Source organism: Phalacrocorax aristotelis, chromosome 2 (assembly GCF_949628215.1).
Source record: "Phalacrocorax aristotelis chromosome 2, bGulAri2.1, whole genome shotgun sequence".
NCBI classification, from domain to species: domain Eukaryota; kingdom Metazoa; phylum Chordata; class Aves; order Suliformes; family Phalacrocoracidae; genus Phalacrocorax; species Phalacrocorax aristotelis.
This window is the reverse complement of record NC_134277.1, coordinates 165,344,592-165,366,938: the sequence shown is the minus strand read 5'-3', so window position 1 is coordinate 165,366,938 and position 22,347 is coordinate 165,344,592. Positions and strand designations below refer to the sequence as shown.

Sequence of the window (22,347 nt, the reverse complement as noted above, 5' to 3'; positions counted from 1 at the left end):
CCCTGCACTCAGTCAGCTCCTGCCACAGACAGTTTTATGGCTGGGAAATTCCTAAATAGGGAGACATGGGCTTCTTTTGTTTCTGGTGCTGCTCTGAAATGCAAAAGCTAATGTTTATAGGTGTGCATATTACAAGAAAACCTATTACAGCAGATGCATCAGTTGGCTTTTTTATCTGCATGAAGTTCTTTGGGTTTGATATATTTTTTACTGCATTTTGTGTCCATAGCTGTGGTCTGCAACAGGCAAATTATAAGAAGACGCTTGCTTATATTGGCGTCCACATACACAGTGTTCCCAAAAAAAGATTTTGAGGTTTGAAGACATGTCCATGTGTCTGCAAATTTCAGAGAAGGGGACAGTTTCTAACAATCTTTTATGGTATATAAAAAATATATATATTTTTATATATATATATATATATTTATATATAGTGTGGTGTTCTCCCTGCCTCTCCCTGCACGTTGACTGGCTCCATTAACTCCTGCTACAGAGTCCTAAATGCAGCACCCCCGAGCCTTAAATGGGCGTAATGCTTCTGAAAACCCTGGAAAGACGGCTCTGGTCCAAGCTTCAGCAAAGAGCTACAATAAATTACTGGAAGAAAGGCGTGGTAACAGCTGTATGTAGGTTTTATGTCGCTTAGTTGTTTTCTAGTGTTGTTACAGGCACCTCCGGGTATACTGCTGAGAATTACTGCAGGAATACATCCCAGTAACCTTTCTGTGACAGATGCTAAGCCATGGTCCACTCATTAATGCAGAAATACGAAAGGCACAACAGAATTAGAAAGCACAGGTAAAGCAATCAGAATAGTCGTGGTTTGATGCCATTTATCTTAGGGCATCAAAAGGATTATCGGGGCAATGGTGGAAACGCTGGTGAATGTTAAGAGCTCACGGAGGGCAGCTGAGGTCCTCGGTGTGGAAAGGGAGGGACCTGCTTGCTTTTTGCAGAAATGTGGTGCAGGAGGATGGTCTACATCTGTACAACCTAAGTTGCAAGAATAGTAAAAAGAAATAAGCAGTTTATCAGCACCTGGAGGGAAAAAAATCTACTATCATGATCAGTAGGCACCAGGGTTCATCAAAATGAAATTATGGTGAATTAAATTAATTTCTGTCTCTGATAAGCTAAGAGACTTACTGGATAATGAGAGAGAGGGAGGTGTAATATAGCTCAGTGCTAGCAAGGCGTTTACAAAGGATCCAAGGGGCTCTTTTATTATGAAATAAAGTGAAACTTGTAAAATTAAAACTTACTTGGGAATAGCATGGGTGGGAGAAGGAAAAATAACTGGAGAGGTGACTAATGTCAGTGACATTGTTAAGCTGCTTCCCATGGGGTCCTGTTTTGAGTGCTTTCTGAGCTGTCAGTAACGACTTGACAGATGGAGTCTGAGGCGTTGCTGAACTAATCTGTAGGTGATGCGGGGCTAAGAGGGAGGTCTTATATACTGTCCTGGAGATAATTCTGTTGAAAAACACAAACCTGAATTTCTGGTAGCAGGTCAGTGTATAACTAGCTGCTTGCAAAGACTGGTCAAATTCTGTAGCGGAGCAAGCATCCACCTTATTTTAGTAATAACTGCTTCATTTTTTATTATTTATTTTTAAGAAGTAATGCAAAAAAAAAAAAAAAAAGTGCCTGATAGGTATTGAAAAGACTGTGGATAATTTTGCTGGGGTTTGCATTGTTGTATATTGCCAAAATGGTTGCATTTCTTTGATGAAATTTGTGAGGACTGCTTTCTGACTACAATTCATATGTTTTAATCCAGAACTGCTGAACAAAATAGCTGCTAGCCTATAGCCGTGTTCATCTCCAGAGATGACACAGCACCCATGCCAGGTGGATTTAAAATACCTCCCCTTCTCTTCCCACATAGCCACAGACCATCCCCTCAGCTCCCTAAAGAAAAATAGCACCACATCTCCTAATACTTTCAAGTGACAGGCAAATCGGAAATCTATGATACTTTTATTATAGAATATTGTGTGGCTTGGAACTTGGAAGTAGCAGTCCGTTTGTCTCCTGACTTTTACTCTGCTGGATGATTTACACCTATGCAAAGGGGTTTGCTGACAGACCAGAATTAGAGTTCTTATTTTGCTCTGTTGTAAGTGATTTCTCAACATGCCCAATCAGGTCCTAAAGGAGAAAGGGGGAAAAAAAAAGATCTGTGAGTGTCAGTTTGGAGCCAGAACAAGTAGATTTAGCCTTTCTTTCTTTGGTGACTGTAATGATACAGTAAAGATACTTTAGGGCTTTGTGAAACAACCTTTCCTCCTAGCTCATCTTTCTGCTTTGTTTACATCTGCAATAAATGCTTAGAGATGAGAGATGCCCACTGTGTTGATCCCTCCCTGCATGTGGAAACAGACCAGCAGCCCTAGAAGATGAGCAGTAAGTTACAGTGATCTAAGGCAGCACAAGTTTCCATCCTGTAGATAAGCGTTTGCTAATACAACTGTCAAACACATCCACCCTGACCACCCTTTTCTGGAAATATCCTTAGTTCTGCCGTAGGATCATCCTGGCTGTGTAGGAGATATCCAAATGTGGTGGGTTACAGCTGAAGGGTGGACTTCTCTGCAGTGCCTTTGGAGGTCCCCCTCTCCGCAGACCATGAAGGACCTCCGTTGGCTTTGCTCTGAAGTTAAGTGCCTTGATTAGGTCAAGAAAGATGAATGGGAGCCTCAGAGACTAGTTACGCCTTGCTACGCATGGCTGTGCCTATGGTCAATACATAAAATTTTGTATACATGCATTTAAAGTTTGCTGAGGCCTATCGGCAGCTCCCACAGACACCAGTCCTTCACAAAATCCAGCTCTAAGGCAGGGAAGAGATTGACTAAAGTCTTACAAACAATTTCCTGATGCATGCTTGATGCACTTCTACATATTTATGTCTCCAACAACTATGGGATATATGTAAATGCATATACTCATCCTATTTCTCCTTAAGCCAGAGATCATGCAGCTCAGTGCTTTGCTCCCCAAACTAGAATTTTTACCTCTTTTTGTACAAGAAAACTGCAGTGAGTGGTAAACATTACAGCTGCTATGCAAGAGACAGTTATACAATTTAAGTTATGCTGCACTACCTGGCTTAACTGTAGCTAAACCTACTTGACCACCCAACTCTTAAATGCATTAAAGTACACCATTGCTATGCAGTTGCACTCTGCCAAAGGGGATACTAAATCTAATGAAGTTTAAGCCAGTACAGTAAAAGTATCCTTGATCTATACCTGAGAAACTTATTATTTCTCTTTTATTAGGGATTAGATGAAAGTAAAATAAGCCATATCTTGTATTATAAATGAAAATGCCTTTCTCCTGCTGGAACTAGAAAACAAAGCTCTTTGGGATTATTGTGAGTGGCAGGAGGCACAGTAAGGCAGAGAGAAGTCTTTCCCTTGTCGGTCTTTGCTGTTGCATTTGGGGTTTGATTACTTTTTGTTGACTTGGTCATTCATCAAGCGTCTCAAAGAAACAGCGCAAACAGCAGTTAAGCTCCTTCATTCTGTCCCTGCGGAGGAGGGAAGCAGCCGTCATTGCATCTGCCTCTTTGCTATGCTCATTTTGAAACTGGATAAATAAATTAGAGATACAATCGTTCAAAGAACAAACTGTAAGCAGCTGAGCTCTGGAGATTATGAATTCGGTGGACCGTACTTCTCTGGTAAAGAAAACAGCAGCCATAGGAAACTCTTAGGCAGCAGCGTGGCGTCTCGTGTATTATTTAGTGCATTGTCTTTGCAATCTTTGTGCATACAGAAATGCACAGCAAGGGATGTCATTCTTCCTAAGAGATGCCCTTATTGTTTTTATTCTTAGAGTGCTTATTTTCAGAGTAGAGCTGCAGACAGAAAAGTCTTTTACAATGTTTAAATCTTAGGTTCTTGGTATCCCCACAGGCTGAGTATTTAACTTACTGTTGTGTGGAGAACTTTTTCTGAAGTGAATTTTATTCATTAGAGACCCCCCTTTGCTTAACTTCCACACTTCCACGGGCAGGGGAATATAAAGCAAGGTAATAATACTAATAATACTAATACTAATAGTACTAATAATACTAATACTAATAATACTACTACTAATAATAGTGACATATCTTGTTACCATTACATATTAAAATAAAATTCTGCAGGGAGTGGAGTTTCAAGGCCTTTTTTATAATGAAGAACTTAATAGCATTTAATGTAAATTAAATATAATCACTCTGATTCCTGAGCATATCTCTGTGGCTGAAGAATAAGAAGTTAATTGTGCTGACAACATAGTGGGAAGTGCCAAAATCAAGCACCAGCACATCAGTTAAAGTGCATTTTGAATTAAGAGGTGGAAGGCAGAACTTTTATTCTTTTTACTCGCGTTCCCAGTTAATTCGCAGCAGCTCAGTGCAAAGTTTGTGCATGGAGTGGATTTATTACATAAGTTATCTAACATAAAATTTACATTAGAATGCAAATGAAGGAGACTTTATTTAACTTCAGAGATTGTGAAGGATCAAATGCATGAGCCTAACAAGCCATTTTACTTTGGGGATGGGGAACTGCTGGTATGTTAATCCCTGACTCGTTCTGTGGGCTGATAATTTAATGAGGTCTGCAAAATGACTGGACGTCAACTCCAGTGCCTTTAAGAGGAATTAGTTGTGGAAGTCTTAGTCTTGAAACTGCTGCTTGTGAAATTCGTGCACTTGGTGGCAAGATTTACTTGATTGAAAGATTGGGGATCAGGCTAACTGTGTACTGCTCGAGGTAGGCAATATGACAGAATTCAATTCCGAGCTCCCTGTCTTGCAACGACAGCGTAGAATAAATGTCTGTGGTAGACATGACCTCTTCCATCTCGTATTACAAGTGATGTAATTAGTCAGCTGGTGCAGTGGGTCCTGGGATCATAAATAAATAAAGTGCATTTTCATGAATGGATATAGAAATAATTTAACTCATAATGACTGGTTATCACATCCACTCTTGTCTTCATGTGAAATTATTTCTCTTTCCTGTATGGTGCCAAAGGAGTCCATGCCTTCTGTGTGCTTGTTCAAACCTTAAGTTACATCTGAATCACTACTCTGTAGCTAAGAGATGCTATCTTCATGGTATGCTAAGCTTTCGTTTGTATACCTGGTAGGTACAATGCATAAAATTAAGTGTACTTTTATCCTAGACAGCTTTCCCACCTGGACTGTCTGCGCAAAGGTCTTGCTTAAGTAGAAAAAAAACTGCCAGACTTTGCTATTGGAAGTGAATATCTCAGTTTGTGGTGCCTATGTCCATCTTCCCTGCCTCGATGGAAATGACAGTGGAGCACTCATTGAGAGCTCTCCATTTATTTGTAGCTAAGGTTGCATTTGGTAAAGACTGTTTGGGGGTTGGCCTTGTTCCTCAAAGGAGATGCCAAAAGGGTTGTCATAAGACTTGAAAGAGCTGGTCTCCATCACTGCTGGCAGAGAAGCTGGAAGGAGCTGAAAAGCCAGGATGGCCCATGGGTCTTCAGGACATAGGGGCCATTCACATCCCGCCCAGCCTGATAAAAGAGCTCAAATGTGTCCTTTAAGGGAGAAAAAAAGATCATTTTCTCCACATCTTTATGGAGTTTTTTACTGAAGCATTATGGAAAACCTTTCTTACTAAAAAGTTGTGAAGTGCTCTCTGGGGAATCTTAGATGCTGAAAATGTCCTATGACCTTATAAAGCTTGAGAATTACTGGATTGAGCTAATAAACACCTTTGGGCAGCATTTATGTCTCTTCCCCCGACTTTGTATGGTCTCAAAGAGCAAAGCCAGCAACCAGTGCTTACAAGAAATAATGGTACTGCAATTTGGGGTGTAAAGGAGAGAGACAACCATGATTGGAGATGGTACTGGTTTGGCTCCCTGCCTGCCTGTTTCAGTGCTCGTAAAGCAGCACTACACCTTCGCATCCACAGTGCTTTCCTAGAGATACTATGTCATAGCTGCGCCAGGGGAAGTTTAGGTTGGACATCAGTAAAAACTTCTTCACCGAAAGGGTTGTCAAACATTGGAACAGGCTGCCCAGGGTGGTGGTGGAGTCTCCATTCCTGGAGGTATTTAAAAGAATGGTAGACGTGGTGCTTGAGGATATGGTTTAGTGGTGGACTTGGCAGTGATAGGTTAGCGGTTGGACCTGATGATCTTAAGGGTCTTTTCCAACCTTAACGAATCTATGATTCTGTGATTAGCAGGTAGATGATCATGGTGAGAAAAATTTTCCTGCTCAACTTCTGTCTCTTCAAGTTTCTGTTCTGAATACAAAATTTTCCTGGGCAAACTATCCAGTAACTCCCCAGTCCCATGTTTCTTTGCTATACAACCCTTCTTTTGAAAATTTTAATTGCAATACCAACCATCTGTGACGTCCTCATTACCTGCCCACCCCCTGTTTTCACCTTATCTTCCCTCATTGACTTTGCAGGTCCACAGCCATTGTCTTTGTGCTGATCACGGAAAGAAGATTTTGGGCAGCTCCTTGCTAGTATTTTCTACAGCGTTCTGGCTGCCATTGCTCGTCAAGACCCCGGACTTGCGTAGTTCTACTGTGGCTCCATGTGCTGTGTGTTGTGCTGTCTCAATTGCTCTGTAGCTTGATAAATTTCTGTAAGTGTCTCATTATGCAATTAATTTCAATTGCAATTCCCATCATCTCTTCTGCAGGCATGCAATCCAGCAGGAGACTAATAAAACCATCACAACTAGCACCAAAGCCATCAAGCAGTTGTCTGAAGTTGTCAGAGGCTCATCCAGGGTACGTGTTGTTCAAGATGCTGTTGTGGGAGACTTCTGGGTCTTATGGAGGGTGGAATAATGAAAAAAGAAGTGGTAGTGAGTGCTGTAAAGCTGTTGAGCTCCATGTCTTGTTATAACTTCCTTTCACGTTACAAAATAAGCATTTATAAATGACCAATGGGAAAACAGCTGCAGAAACCAGTTCTTCTCCCAAAACTGGATCATGTGGAACTGGAAATCAGGAACTCATCAACAGAGCCTTGACTAGCTCACACTTATCTCAGGGTCTCACTCAGCTTGGGTGAAAGTACTACAGGAATCACCTGGCTCCACATGAGTTTGGTGTTGGTCAAAGACTCAGCTGTGCAGTGGGTGCACCGGGTGCAGGTGAGTTTGGAAATGTGTTGAAGTGTACGGAAAGGGCAAAGCAATGGAATGTGTCTCGATACAAAATTCATTTAGTGCTTTATCCTAGTGGCAAAGCAGTGGTGGGGAATAGATAATCTGAGGCTGTGTCTAGATCAGAGCAGGACTTTGAGTTACAATTTAACCCACAGCAACCCCATCTGTTGTACGGACAGACTGGACTTCTGTCATCAGTAGGTTCAACTCATATGAGCATCATCATCACAGGGGTATGAATGATCTATATTCCCTGGTCCCCAGTGCAACAACTGGACAAACAGAAGGTTTCTGACCTTTCCACAAAGAGCTTTATACTCCGTATGTTCCTGCTGATTTTGGCCTGTGGTATGAATCATGCGGAAGAAGAGAAGCATACTGTGGGGGGCAGACTTCAGCTGGCGTGAGAGTTGAGGAGAAGTTTCACCCATATAACAGGTGATTCAGTACCTGAAATGAGAATAAGAACAATTCTTTCCTACTTGATTCTGCCTAGCAGTTTTCTGTTACATTCTTGCTTCCAGTATTCATATAGTTTCTGGGTCAGGAACCTCCCTGAGTTGGTGTTTTATCCTCACTCGTTGCCATTTTCAGAACTCCTGTATTACTTTAACTCTGTTCTCACTGTCCTTACACCTAGAAAAAACACTGCTCTAAACACACAACTCATCTCTGTCCAGGTGTTTTTTACAGCCTGGATTTATGCCACTTGTCAAAAGGCAGATGAGATAAGGATTTAATTGCTCAGTCACCCCAGGCTACCTTTGTAACCCGTGGAGGACCATGTGCAATTCAGCCCACCTGAAAAAAAATGAATGGGTGATGGTCTACTCCAGAGCACAGGGAAGGAAGCCTGGAATGACTGTTCTTTATACATAGATATCGACCTTATGTAGGCATGAACCTTAATACTCTGATCTTTTTAAACGTGTTGGTTTGATTAGTCTACAAGGACTGTTATTTTTTTCCTTTTTCTTGCATGCTCTGAGAATAATTACATCAGAGCTTGATGAAACAGAAGATGCTTTCTTGGAGATATGGGGATCTGGGCTTTTTTGTGCTGATCTCCTGGCTCCACTTTGTGATGTAAATTGGGCCCAAAGAGGAATCACACAAGGTCACATTAAACCCAGTTATAGTGCCACACAAGAATGTCATTATTTACCCTTGAAGACCATGTGGTGTCCACTGGGGACTCTCAGGAGAATAGCTTTTACTGTCATGGGGAGAAAAATTGCTAAGTTAAAGGGAGAATATTGAAGAACTGAAGGAAATAGACACACAAACAATTATAGTAATACAAGGAGGAATAAACTTCCTGCTCTCTATTGGCATCACTTAATAATTTTTTCTGCGCCCAAGTCAATTAGTTTAACAGATTTTTTTTTAAACTCTTCTTTTCTAACAGAGTATAGTTTAAGTAATTAAACATACAAATTTTGATATAAAGCCTGTAGCCCTCGTCCCTTATATAAAATCAATAGTTGTGGTGGGTATTGGGTGCTGGTCGGTAAGTCCCTCTTGGGGATCTAGGTAGCACTGCAGACTGTCCTCCCATAAAGTTTCTCACAGCATGAAAAGCCTTCCATTAATTTAGAGCTTTGTAGTCAGTCCTTTCCGATCCGTTATTCTGTGTATTGCTTTGCATGCACACACAGACAAAAATATATTTTTTTCTTTCTTCCTTATATTCCACCAGTAATGCACTGCCATCAAGGTGCACTGTGGGAATTCTCTGGCTTCCATTGAAGCTCCAAGTACTGCTGGAGCTATTCGAGTCAGGATGCCCAACTGAGCAAATTAATAGTATTTCAGGAGCAAAGATACTGATGTAAGTGGATCAGTGTGATACAAGGCAGGGGACGGGTGTAAAAGAGCACATGGCTATTTTATGGCTTCTTTTCAAACTAACCTCAAAGGACTTAAGTAGAGAGCCCTATCTTGAATTCCAGGCTTTTGTAGGATGAGTGCCGGACCATTAGATCAGCTCTCCAGGGTGGCAATCTTTATCTGATTTTGCATGTATAACAAACATAAGGTTTATAGACCTTTATCTCTAGAATGGGAATAACGATACTTGTCTTGTTCTAAAAATGGTTTTAAGTCTTTGGATGAAGGACTGTTAGACCGGGATATCTTTGTGTATGAAAATACTACCATTAAAAATTTAAAATGTTTATCCCATCCTTTATAAAATTTACTTTTGTATTCTTAAGCAGTCGTCTGAAACAGCTGAAGTTGCTGTGAAGTGAATGTTTCTGCTTAGTAGCTTTAGTGTAGATAGGGTTTTGTTTGCTACTTGGTTTTTAAGGTGGCGCCCCACTTCCTTGGCAGCTCACTGTAAAACCTGGACACAGAAACTCCTGCACTCTGGAAATCTGAGATGCAGGGATTAGAATAGTTCTAGGAGAATTTCCATTGCCTAACGCTGTTTGGGTTTGGACACTCCATCTGAGAGCAGCGATCTTGCAGCATGTTGGGTAGTAACGTCAGGCTAGACTGGTGTCTTCCTTTGGAGAACAGTTTTGTTTAAAACATGGATAGGTATCTTGCTGAGGCAAGCTCCAGACAGAAAGGTGGTGACATTTGGGTACATGTTTTGGAAGATGTGGAGATAAGTTGGTTTCTGATAAGCCGCCCTAGGTGAGGCAGAAGGAAGGTTGTGGCTGATGGATTGCTGTTGTGGTTTAGCCCCAGCCAGCAACCGAGCAACATGCAGCCGATTGCTCACAGCCCCCACCCAGGTGGGGTGGGGAGAGAATCCAAAGGACAAAAGTAAGAAAACTCATGGATTGAGATAAGAACAGTTTAATAATTAAAATATAATAATAAAAATAATGATGATGATGATGATGGTGGTGATGATGATGATGATGATGATGTAATGAAAAGGAAAACAACGAAAGAAAGAGAGAGAGGCGAAACCCAGGGGAAAAAGAAACAAGTGCTGCAAATGCTCGCTACCCATCAACTGACGCTGCCGGTCCCCAAGCAGCGATCACTGCCCCCAGCCAACTCCCTTCAGTTACTATACTGAGCATGACATCATATGGTATGGAATATCCCTTTGGCCAGTTGGTGTCATCTGTCCTGGCTGTGCCCCCCCCCCCCAGATTCTTATGCACCCGGCAGAACATGGGAAGCTGAAAAGTCCTTGACTTGTGTAAGCACTGCTTAGCAACAGCTGAAACATCAGCGTGTTAGTAACATTATTCTAATAGCAAATCCAAAACACAGCACTATACCAGCTACAAGGAAGAAAATTATCTCTGTCCCAGCTGAACCCAGGACAGTATCCAGCCCTTATTCTATGCCATTTATGTCATGGCCAGGTCCTAACCTTCCCATACATTCCAATTAATCACCACCACTTTCTCCTGTCTTTTGGTACCTATATATATATATACATACACGCACACACACATACAGACAGAGGCATCATTCCCTTAGTCTATGGACCATCCCTTTAAAATGTCTGTTGAGTTCATTTAGTCCATGCCTTTAGGCTCTAACTATCATAACAGTCTTTCAGGGCAGCAGTCTTTCACGGTGTGCATGTGGTGTTGGATTGTTGCATGCTGAAGTCAGTTCTTGTTGCATCACTGCTGCACTTTGCTTGGTTTAATCAAAGTTCATTCTTCATTAATTTGGAGGATTCCTACTGTGATACCATTGATACGGCATATAGCAACCACAGTAGTGATGACATAGAGTATTATATAGCAATTAACATCATATCATTCAGTTCATTGGCTTTTTTCACCCAAAATCAAATCCCCATCATCCTGCATCACCCACCAAGTGCACCCAGGTCCTCAAGTAAAAGCAATTCCATGAACGGGTTTGCCTTTGCCTTTGAGAGACCAGGCAAGGAAGAAAATAGTTTAATTCCCTCCATCTCCAAGGCAGCTACACCAAAAGCCCACCTGTACTCTTTTGGGTCCTTGAAATACCCTCTCCTGAGATAGTCTATGCCAAGGATGCACGGAGCCTCTGGGCCGGTCACAAAGGGGTGCTTCTGCCACTCATTCCCAGTTAGGCTCACCTCGGCCTCCAATACAGTTAGCTCTTGGGATCCCCCTGTCACTCCAGCAATGCTGATGGGTTCTGCCCCTTTATAGTTTGATGGCATTAAGGTGCTCTGTGTGCCGGTGTCCACTAAAGCTTTATACTCCTGTGGGTCGGACGTGCCAGGCCATCGGATCCACACAGTCCAGTAAGCCCGGTTATCCCTTTGCTCCACCCGGCTGGAGGCAGGGCCCCTCTAGTCCTGATCATGGCAGTCACAACTCACTTCTTTTAAATGCCTATCACAAGTGTCCCTGTTAAGCTCAGAAATAAAATCAGTGCTTCTGCTCCTCTGTCTGGGGAATTGCTCACTGGAAACTGGAGCAGCAGCTTTCCTGGAAGAACCTCCCTGAGTGAGTGTTCTCCCTTTCAGCTCACGTACCCGTGCCTGTATGGTCGAGGTAGATTTTCCATTCCCACTTCCTCATGTCCTCTCCGTGGTCACACAGATAAAACGATAGGGTGGCCTGTCTGTGTACCCTCTCTCTTGAGCAAAGGGACTCTTACTCCTAATGGCTGAGACAGTGTCCGTACCAGTGGGGAGTAGGACATATCCTCTTGTGGGGTTGCTGGACCTCCCAGATCAGTTTCTCCACAGCCATGACAAGGGATGAAGAGGTATGTGCTTTGTAATCCCAGAGTCTGTCAGCCACATCCCCAGCATTGGTACCTCTTCATCTTTCCAGGCCAGTACTACCAATGAGTTTGCATGTGAGGATGGCGCACTCTGTACAAGCTTCTGCCACATGGGTTGTGTGCACTGGGCTTTATCTGGGTCTTTGAATGAAGAGCCAGGTCACCATAAATCACCTCAAGCACTGGATACCCTTCTCTGTGGTGGTCCATTTTCCTGGGTGATATATCACACCTTCCTTGAAGGGGTACCTTCCTCTCAATATGGACAGAAGTCGCCTCCAGAGGCTTTTCCAATTGCTTTGTCAATACCCCCTTCCCCAGGAAGGGGTCTCTATTGTTTGGCTTCCTTCCCCTGGCTACTGGCCCTGTTATCCCGGCATCAGAGCAGCCAGATGCCAATGTACTCACCTAGATGAAAGCCAAATTCTTTTTGTATATCTTGCAATTCAGTCAAGCATAGGGACTGAGTAATTTCCACCTTGTTCATGAGTTCTGCCTCTTCCTCCTCCTGTTCTGATGGCCCTGCTCTTCCATTATCTCTTTCTAAATGAATTGACTTTTGCTTCCAAGACTTCTTCTTGTGTATAGAGGTGACTGATACCAGCACAGATTGGTTCTCTGGTTTGGCTGCAGTGCCTGTCATGGGGGTTTGAGTGGCCTAAGTGCCTGTCATTTTGTCTTCAGATCCAGAGACCTTCTCTTCCCCTTGTGGGTACTGAATAGTGTTGAACAGGGCTTGGTAGGCATGGGCCAGGCCCCAGGATGTTGTAGTGCTTTGTGTCTCTCTGGAGTTGCAAGGGTGCAACATACTTTCTCCAAATACTCTACTAGTTTTTCAGGATTCTGCTCTTGTTCAGGGTTGAAGTTACAAAACACTGGAGGTGCCCATTGCCCATGGTATTTGCCTATGCTATCCCACATACCCTGCCACTCATAACTATCAAGCCTTAAATTGCTTATTAACCTTATACAAAACCGAAACAATATTCCCAATAAATACCAATAGATGTCCTTTAACTCCCCAAGGATGTTCAAGATACTGAAAAGTTATTTTAATGAAGGAGGAGATGTCACAGAATAAGGTAGCGAAGGTGCCATTCTGTATTTCCTCCATAAAAAAATCCTCTCAGAGGAAGAGGTATAATTGCTAATTGTCTCCATGAGGTGGTACTCAACGTACAGTAATGGCTTCAGTACAAAACCCAAACACCAGATAAAGCTCAAGGCCACTGTTTTAATAACAAATCTCCCCACTAAAACATCGCTAATCACTGCAGAGCACCGCAAACTAAAGAACCCAACACCAATCTTTATTATGTACAGCAAAAAAAAAGAGCATGGTGCAGGTCAGATAAACTAATACTGAGGACAGATGAATCAATGCTGTGACAAGCAGCTGTTATTATCTCAAACCCTTTGTGCCCCACATTGGGCGCCTTAGTTGCTGTGTGGGGCTAAACCACGACAACCTCTCAAGTCCAGTAAATCACCTATTGCCATCAAATGAGGTGACGACTTCTGTCATGGGGTATCATCCAAATAAATGTCTTTTTATAGGAGTTTCCCTTGTGTTATCTGAGGCTGGATTTTAGTAAGTAGACACAGAACACCATGCCACAGCCATTCTGTTCTTTTGATGGCAGTAAGGTATCTATTTGCTTGCATTTCACAGTCTTCAAGGACTGGTATTGGAGTGAGGCCCCCTTCATGCAGTAAGCAGGATAGGAAAATGTCCACTATATATCCCTGCCAAAGAAGGTATCCACTCTGATAGCAGCCCACACAGTAGTATGACTTCAGTGCTATCTAGAATATCCAAGGTGACATTGTTTTAATTGCTTTTGGCCCAAAAGATCAAAGTATCTTGTGCTCCCTTCCTAAAATAAAACCTCGTAGCATCCTGCTAGCCCCAGTGAAATTGAATTTTTAGAATACTATTTATGCCCACTTTGTTTACTTGGTGTCTCCCATCAGGACTGTTTCCCATGGTCACAGACAGAGTCTACTACTTGATTTATCTCGACAGATCTGCTAACCAGGCCTCTGTTTTTCCAAAACAGCAAGAGCGACTTCAGCTGGACAGGCTGAAGAACCAGCTGTCTGATGCCATCCAGAGATATGGAGCTATGCAGAAGGTGAGGGTCTCTCTTGCTTCCACTCTTCTGTAGGTGAGTTTGGGAATGCGTTACGTGGGAGTGAGCATGGCTTGCAGGAGCATGGAGCATCTCCACAGAGCTGCTCACATGTCGTTTTCTCCCTCTTCTCTTTATCAGTCAAGCAGTGTGTCGTTACGTTGGAATATGCGCATGGAAGCCACTGCAGAACAATTCAGCAGCAATGGAAAAGAAAAAAAAGTGTGCTTTTGCCAGTTGTGTGTCTGGTAGGACCTTCAATGGTTCCCGTGGCTTAGCCATGACATTATTTTGGTGTGCCCCCACTTTCAGGGGAGAAGGGAGGTGATTGCACAGCGCCCCTTGCACCTTTTCTGCTTGCAGAAGAAGTGTGGACAACATTGCTTATTTAAATGTTAACCCACTTTATGGCTCTGCTGTGTTATATGGCTTTGCCAGAAAGTTTCTGAATACATCTTGTGGTTTGGACCTGTCACCAAATCAAGCTGTTTAATAAAACAAACAAAACACGAACTCCAGCTCTTTCATTTGCTTCTCACTCTCCCGCTTTACCCAGGGGAGGCTCTACTGAGGGGCAGATTTGCTTCGCTTTTAAACACCGTAGTAATGATTTAAATTTACCATCCTCAAACTGCTTCTCTCCCCTGCAGTAACAGGTTTGAACATACATCTGGAATAATTGAATCCTATGAAAACGCAACCTGGACAAACTCTGTTTGCTTTCTTGTACTACTTTAATGAGTCTGACCCGTATCTGCAAAACGTAGAAAGAACACATTGTAGTTATACAGCTGCAATGAAATTTGGCTGGCAACGTGCACTTAATAACGTATCTCTATTAGAAACATTCTGTACTGATTGATCTCGCAACACTTGCTACCTACAGTTTGAAAATAAAGAAATAAATAAAAGCACATAAAATTGCGCTCAGCGGCATGTATATTATTTAACAGCATTGCATTATCTCTAGTGCTATCTCGTATTTTTAATTATTTCTCCATCCTATTCAAAACGCCATGTGCCGGGTCTTTAAACAAAATAACTTTATCTCATTAAATGAGAAGCTGGTAGGATTCAGGCTCCACCCCCATATACACAGACCTTTTTTACGCTTTTTATTTTAATGTTCATGAATACAATCCATCTGAACTGTACATGTAGGTTTGTTTTTTTTTAAAAAACCTGTCGTCAATTCAGATGTACCAAAATTAGCCGCGGCAGTTTGTGAATGCCCGGTTACGTCAGGAAACCAATCTGAGTGGTAAATTGCTACTTATCCACGTCCTAGCTGTCATTTCTGAAATGCGCGTTTCAGTTTTGATAACCTTGTCATTCTGGAAGCTTTGAAGACTTTTAATTCCTGCAAGTTCAAACTTTTCAATGTGGTTATTCTCCTTTTCTTTTTCTAAATAATAAGACTTTTTTCTATGTCCTTCTCTTTAAAAAGCAGAGGAATCTTCATGTGAATCTTCATATGATTCCAGCTGTAAATATTTGGACTCTGTTTTTCTCATCCATTTTCCTTTTTTGTTTTCCCCTTTTTTACAGAAAATAGCAGAGAAATCTAAAGCTTTGCTTCCTACTGGGCAGAGAAGTACCAAACAGGTAAGTTCATGTGTCTCTGCGTTTAACAGTAAGTATATTGCTAAAATGGGTTGTTTTCTGACTCCACTAATGATGCTGAAGAGCATGGTGCTCCCCCACTACCTACACTGAAGCCAGTGAGGTGGTTTTCAAACAGAAATGTATGACATCTTTGGAGGTGAAAGATACAGGACACAGGAAAAAAAGACATATATATGACCTGTTTAATTACTCTCTGCTTTTCTGTTCTTCATGGGGGTGTTTTCCATTCTTGATGGAAGTTTTGTCTACTCTGAGCTATATGAAAGAGCACCCTGTGCCCCCTTCCTTGGGAGCTGGGCTCTTAGGCTAAGTGAAATCACACTCCAAGTGCAATTTCATAGAAGGAAGGAAGAAGGGTTTTTATCAAATCTCTGTCCTCAGTTTTAAGACGGATCGTGTATTCTGTGTTCTTCAGCTACATTATATTGTGGTTGACTATTACATATACAAATAAAGCCTTTTTTTCCTCTTTTTACCCATATTAGGAACTTTGTCAATGAATAAATACTATAGGTAATCAGAGTATATACATTATAGCTTTGTGCATATATTTACCTTCATAGGTACATGAATATGTGTGTATATATAAAATATAATTAAATGTATGCATGTCTGTGCACATATGTAACATGATTAAGAGTGTAAAGATATGTATGTGCATATATATGTATATATATGCATATACATGTGGTCTTTCACAAGTGGTAATTCAAAATACCGTTTATGTGATTGTGTGTGTGTGTGTGTACAAGAAAACTCCACAGATTTCGAAGAGAAGTTTGATGCCAGGAGATCAGTTAGCTGTAGTGTGAGTCCGGCAGAGATTAGGTTGGTCTTTCAAGTCCTACACACTAAAAAGCTTTTAGGTATTTGCAACTGATATCATGCCACCAAAAAGCAGAACTCTATGCCTAATTTTAGTGACTATTTCTGATATTCTTGATACTCTTCTTTTAAGGGGCAGTCAGTAGATTTTCTGCTTTCATAATGAACCTTCATTCCCTACCTTGTGGTGCCACACAGTTTTCTATATCCTCCTTAATGTATATATATGAAATAGTTGTTCACTGTAACACTAAAGCTTCTCTGTGAAGAAGCGTGAAATGATGCCACTGAAGACCCTACCACTAGGGGAAGTCAATGGACCAGAGCTTTAATATTAGATATTAGATTTAATATTAGAGATTAGATTAGATTAGATTAATATTAGATAGGTTTCAAGTGATTACTATTCTGCATTATACCTTCCTGTCACTTAGTTGGTTTTAGGTGGCAGTGGCAACGAAACTAAGGCCTTTGTGTGCCAAAGGGCTAACACATTCCTTTACCCTTATTGCGAGTTACCACCACCTCCTTTGGAGTGATTGTGCACAGATGTTGCTTTTCAGCTGTGTGTTTATAGAAATGTTAGAGCTTACTTTTGTCCACCAACTGGTGATCTGTTTTAAACATGGACATTGTGCATGGTCACAACTAGTATATTCTTGAATGGTAGTCAAATACACCAGACATCAAACATTTATTGGGTTTGATGGTTGAGCTCAGAAATAAGGGGGTTTATTTTGTGCAAATTAGCTATGACTTGTTTTCATGTTGTCTATATTATATTACTTCTTGTGCTTTTAACCAACTTTGTTAGTTTATTGTCAGTGGAGTGGATTGCAGATGTGGGAACAACTCTGGTCTTGCCTGGACCACCACATGGTTGCATGGCCATGACTGTTGCATATGTTGTGGGACACTGCTGGCCATTAACCTGTTTTATAAGTCTTGTGAGACAGCAAGGTGAACTTCTCGACCTGCTGCAGATCCAGACTTGATTCAAATGCTGCTTGTCTGCAGGGCTTTGTTTTATTTTATTTATGTTTTAATTTATTACAGCAAATTGTAAGAGGTTTGAAGAATTCTAGTTTTTCTATATGTCCGTCCCAATAATTCTTCTGTTCCATTGGTGGGTGGGAAAGGTAAGATGTTTGGCAATCCAAACTCTGATAAGTTCCCTTTAGGGAGTAACTGATTCCCTAGACCCATGTAACAGGTAAAAATTGGAAAGTGAAGCTTCAGGAAAATTATTCTCCTGCCCATTGCTGTAAGTACCTTTTAATTGAGTTTATTTATTTATAAAAGCAAAATAAAGGCATTGATCCAAAATTCCTTACAGCCTGAGGTTATATAAATTCTTAATCAAATATGCATTTGTAGGAATGCGTTTGTGTGTAGACAAATAGATATAGTTCTATAGGTGTGTTACTGCACAAATTTTTACTATGCTCAATGATCACTGTTGAACTTGAGTTGTGGCAACTATTTGAAAAAAGTCCTTTCTCTTGGACCTGTGAAAACAATTTCAGATATTCATTCAGAGGCCAAAATGAGACTTCAGAAGTCTCATTAAGGGAGTGCACAGGGGAATCCTGGAAAGCAAATTTCCATTTATGAAAAATGCTGTGGTGGCATACAGCAAAGATGGTAATGTATTTCAAGATACAGTCACCTCTGGTTCCTGCCTACATACGGGGCAGATGTGCCTCGAATCCCATCTTCTTCCCCTGCACAGACACACCTTGGTGCAAAGCAGTTGTTCGTCCTTCCAGGCAGAGAGTCCCCTGGATGAGAGGGAGTATTTCAGGTGCAGAGCCTGGGACGATGTGGTCAGTGGTAGGGGAGGTTGGACAGCTGGGTAGACCTGTCCTCTCGAGCTAAGTCCACCCCACAGTGCAACAGTTGGCTATAATAAAATATTATATTGTTCTACTAGCATATAATAGATCTGTAATATTAAAATAATAAACAATAGCCTGCAGAAAATCAAAAAAAAAGCCAATAATCCCTCTAATCATAGGAGATGAAAATAATCCTTTTTTAATTCTTTTTAATTATTGTGCACCTAACGTCATCTGCTTCCCATCGAAAGATGAATATGTTATTGTTCCCATGACTGAATAAGTTCGAGTGATATTAAACCCAACAGCAGACTGGGCTGAAAAGCTGAGGGCTCCTAAGTATCAATTTCTGGCAATGCCTAGCAGGGACAGCCCAGTTTGTACATCCTTACTGCATCTGTGACATGCCTTCGGGCCACCTCCATCTTTTCTGGATCCTCATTGACCGTGCTTTGCTGTATATTTTCTCAGCTAATGAGGAGGAAAGTGGGCTTTCTCACCATGGAGACTTTGAGACTTTGTGGGCAGTTCCCCAGAAGGAGTGGGAGAGGGGGAAGCACAGCTCTGTTTTAGCTGAGGAATGAGTTTTAAACTAAAACTACACCAAAAATCTGAACAGACTTTTTTTTTTTTTTTTTAAGAGGAAACTTTCCTGACAATTTTTAGAAATTAAAATTACAGTAATTGCCATAGTGTAATCGCACCCCTCTTCATTTCCTGCTGCTCACGGGGAGAGGGAAGGATAATTATTGCTCTGGAGCATGGCAGTTGCCAAAAGAGATGCCTTTGTTTCTTATTCTGTAAGCCTACTTGAACCTTCTCTCAAAGGTCAGTAAATTATGTTTCTTAGGAGCACAAAAATGGGTAATAAACCTCTATTTGCATATACAAGCTTCTTTCTCCTGACTGCATCAATTTATTCATGCTTTAAATGGACTTCCTTCTCACAGGAAGCATCATCTCTCTCTTTCTTCCTGTGTTTATGAAGTTGTTCTTTTTATGTGATTAGAGTAAAATTCTCATTTTGGGACAGCGAGATCCAATCCTTGTCTTTATGGGAGAATAATTTCTTGGCAATAATATCTGCATAAACTGCATATATGTATGTGTGTGTGTAATGGCTCTAGTTAGTCGGGCTTCTATTTTTACAGGGTCCTTATCATGGTAGATGCTATATAAGCACAGCTATTAGACTGTGCCACCCTGAGGATCTCACAGTCTAAGCAAATGCCAACAGGCTATTTTGAACAAAAATTAACAGTGAGTTTTTAATGCAGTAGGTGCTCTTTGTGCTGAACATCCAAAGCTCAGTTGGAAACTGGCTTCAACATCTGGGAGAGGTTGTGGTGTGTATTTTTCTTAAATGCAAAATGGAATTTCTCACAGTCAAAATAATGGCTTTTGCCCCAGCAAATGGAGCTTTTTATTTAAACATTTATCTTATTGACTCTAACATCTTATCTTAGAACTCATCCCAGTTCCTAATGTTCCAGCCTGGCTGGTGTATCTTCATAAATCAAGCCTTAGCTTTGGCAATAATGTATCTTGCATGTGTGGTAGTAATTGCTATGTCTTTTCAAGGTCATTTGGTATGCGGCTACTTCTGTAAAAAGCGTTATTTCAATAATGTCAACTTTATTTTAAATGACTATGCATCCAATAAAAGCTGTATTCTAATCAACCCACTCCTCTGTTCCTAGGGCTGTCAATATGGAGCATTTAAATCACACAGCTATTTTTTCTTGACTTTATTTAAGTGTGGGTTTTTGTTTGGTTTTTTTGTTTGGTTTTTTTTTTAAGGCAGTCATTAAAGCAGTTTTCCTAAGACAATTTTTTTTCTTTTTCTGCCTGTTTGGGGGTCAGGAAATAGATTGTGATACAGGGATTTAATAAGTGGATGGAAATAGATTCATACCTGCTTTTCTTTATTTGCTCCCTGTATTCCCAAGGGAGTTGGAATCTATTCTGAATGGCCCAAACTACTGCCCTTGCACTGCTTCTAGTGGCCCTGCTTTTCTGCTCAGCGTGCCCATGATCTTGCAAAAAAATGCCAGTGGGTTTTATAGACAGGGTACTTCACTAACTAACCATTAAACTCCACCTCTGATATTTCAGGGATGAAGCACTTGGCAACTGTAAGAGTTAAAATGAGGAATCCTCCATCCTTAAGGGCAATAAAACCTGCACTGCAGCCTTTGGGATAACACCCACATTCCTTGTGCTGCTTGTGGCTGTGCACAGGTTTTGTGGGGCAGCAGGAGTGCTCAGGTCTTCAATGTCACATGGAAAAACATGTAAGAAAACCCCCAAATCCTGCTCTATCTGTAAAGGAGGAAATCTGCAAAGGCTAGAGGCTTGAGCGTCCAATAACATACAGCCCCTTATTCTACAAAAGGAGAAAAATAAGAAAAGACCAAATCCCCCCCAAAACCTGCCATTTCCTAAATTGCCCAAACAACTTCAGCATTGTGGGTTTTCCTTAGCAATCCCCTATCAAGTGCATGTCATGGGATAAGCCTGCTTTGCCTGTCCGTGTCTGCTGATGTAGCTAGAAACTGCAGCTGCCTCTGTCAGCACCCGAGCAAAGGGTTTGTATTCATTAGCTGGGTTTTCTGGTTGGTTGGGGGCTTTGTTTGTTTGTTTGTTTGTTTCTTTGGGGGGGTTTCATTTTTATTTTTCCTTTTGTTGGAGTGAGAAAGGACAGAGGTTTTTGCGTGGGCAGGGGATGAAGGCAGGGGAAGGGTTTCTTTTGTATGAAGCCACCTCCACAGCAGCTCGCTGGCTTCACACGCCGTGCTGATGCCGCTCTCCTCTACCCCAGCTCTGAGTCACTGCCGGAGCTGTCTCACAAACCGAAGGGCTGTTTTGTCTGGAATGAGCCAACCTCACCGCCCAGCTCTGCAAGCACTTGCTTTTATGCTCCCAAATCCTGGGGCCACTGTTCCTCACCCCACGCTGGCGAGGACCCTGCCGGGAGGGCCGTGTGTGGGAAATGGTGATGTTGGAGTTGCGTGGAGGCGTTCGAGGTCATGGGATGAAATGCTGGCATGAACGTGTCTTGCTGGAGAGAGTGCTTTTTGCAGAGAGCAAGTCTGTGTTGTGCCAGAGGCTTGGACACATAATTCAACTGGTATCCACATTATTATTCTTCCATAGTCAGTGACAGCTCTGAAAATATTTTTCCCCGTTGCTTATAGTAGCTGCCCGGGCAGTTGCAGTGCTCTTTCTCCTCCCAGCTGCTAAATTTAAAGGATATTGCAAATACCCATGCCTTCTTTCGAGCCAAATCAGGGTCCTTTGCAGAGGTGATCGCTGTGCTCGTAAAGATAGGAAAAACTTTTCTCACCTGTTGCATCAGATCCGGACACGGCCTCAAGGAGTGCTGGCTCCTGGGTTCTCATGAGCACTGCTTTTTGCACAGTGAGCGCGGGCGGCGCTTTGCTGCATGATATCTGCCAGCGCTGCTGACATGGCTGTGTATATCTATAGATATCAATACCTATAAATGTCTAAAGGGTGGGTGTCAGGACGATGGGACTGGACTCCTTTCAATAGTGCCCAACGCCAGGCCAAGGGGCCACGGGCACAAGCTGGAACATGGGAAGTTCCCCCTGAACATGAGGACAAACCCCTTCCCTGTGCGGGTGCCAGAGCAGGGGCACAGGCTGCCCAGAGAGGCTGTGGGGTCCCTTCCCTGGAGACATTCACCCCCCGCCTGGACACAGTCCTGTGCCCCCTGCTCTGGGTGTGCCTGCTCATGCAGGGGGTGGGACGGGGTGAGCTCCAGAGGTCCCTTCCAACCCCCACCATTCTGTGATTCTGTGATATAGATATGCATGCATATCTACATCTATGTCTACATCTACATCTGCATCTGCATAAATATAGATCTAGATCTAGATATTAATATTGCTATAGATATTAATACATGTATTGCTATAAATATTGCTATAAATATTAATAGAAATAGATATAGTGACAGGTGTGGCTAGTTGGATGGATACTCACCTTGGGTGGAGAGCTTTGTCCTTGCACGCAGCATTTCTGGGCCGTGA

At 42.0% G+C, this 22,347-nt stretch overlaps 1 protein-coding gene across 9 annotated transcripts in view; it reads left to right on the top strand.

Moving 5' to 3' along the window:
* TSNARE1 (t-SNARE domain containing 1) overlaps positions 1-22,347 on the top strand; it is a 510,738-nt gene that overhangs the window by 224,367 nt on the left and 264,024 nt on the right. For all 9 annotated transcript variants that reach the window (XR_012659332.1, XM_075085935.1, XM_075085934.1 and 6 more), the window contains 3 exons: positions 6,694-6,784; positions 13,932-14,006; positions 15,552-15,608. Coding sequence is in view for 8 of the 9 variants with exons in the window: in XM_075085935.1 (XP_074942036.1) it covers positions 6,694-6,784; positions 13,932-14,006; positions 15,552-15,608 (223 nt within the window). In the remaining variant the exon portion in view is untranslated. The remainder of the gene's footprint in view (positions 1-6,693; positions 6,785-13,931; positions 14,007-15,551; positions 15,609-22,347) is intronic.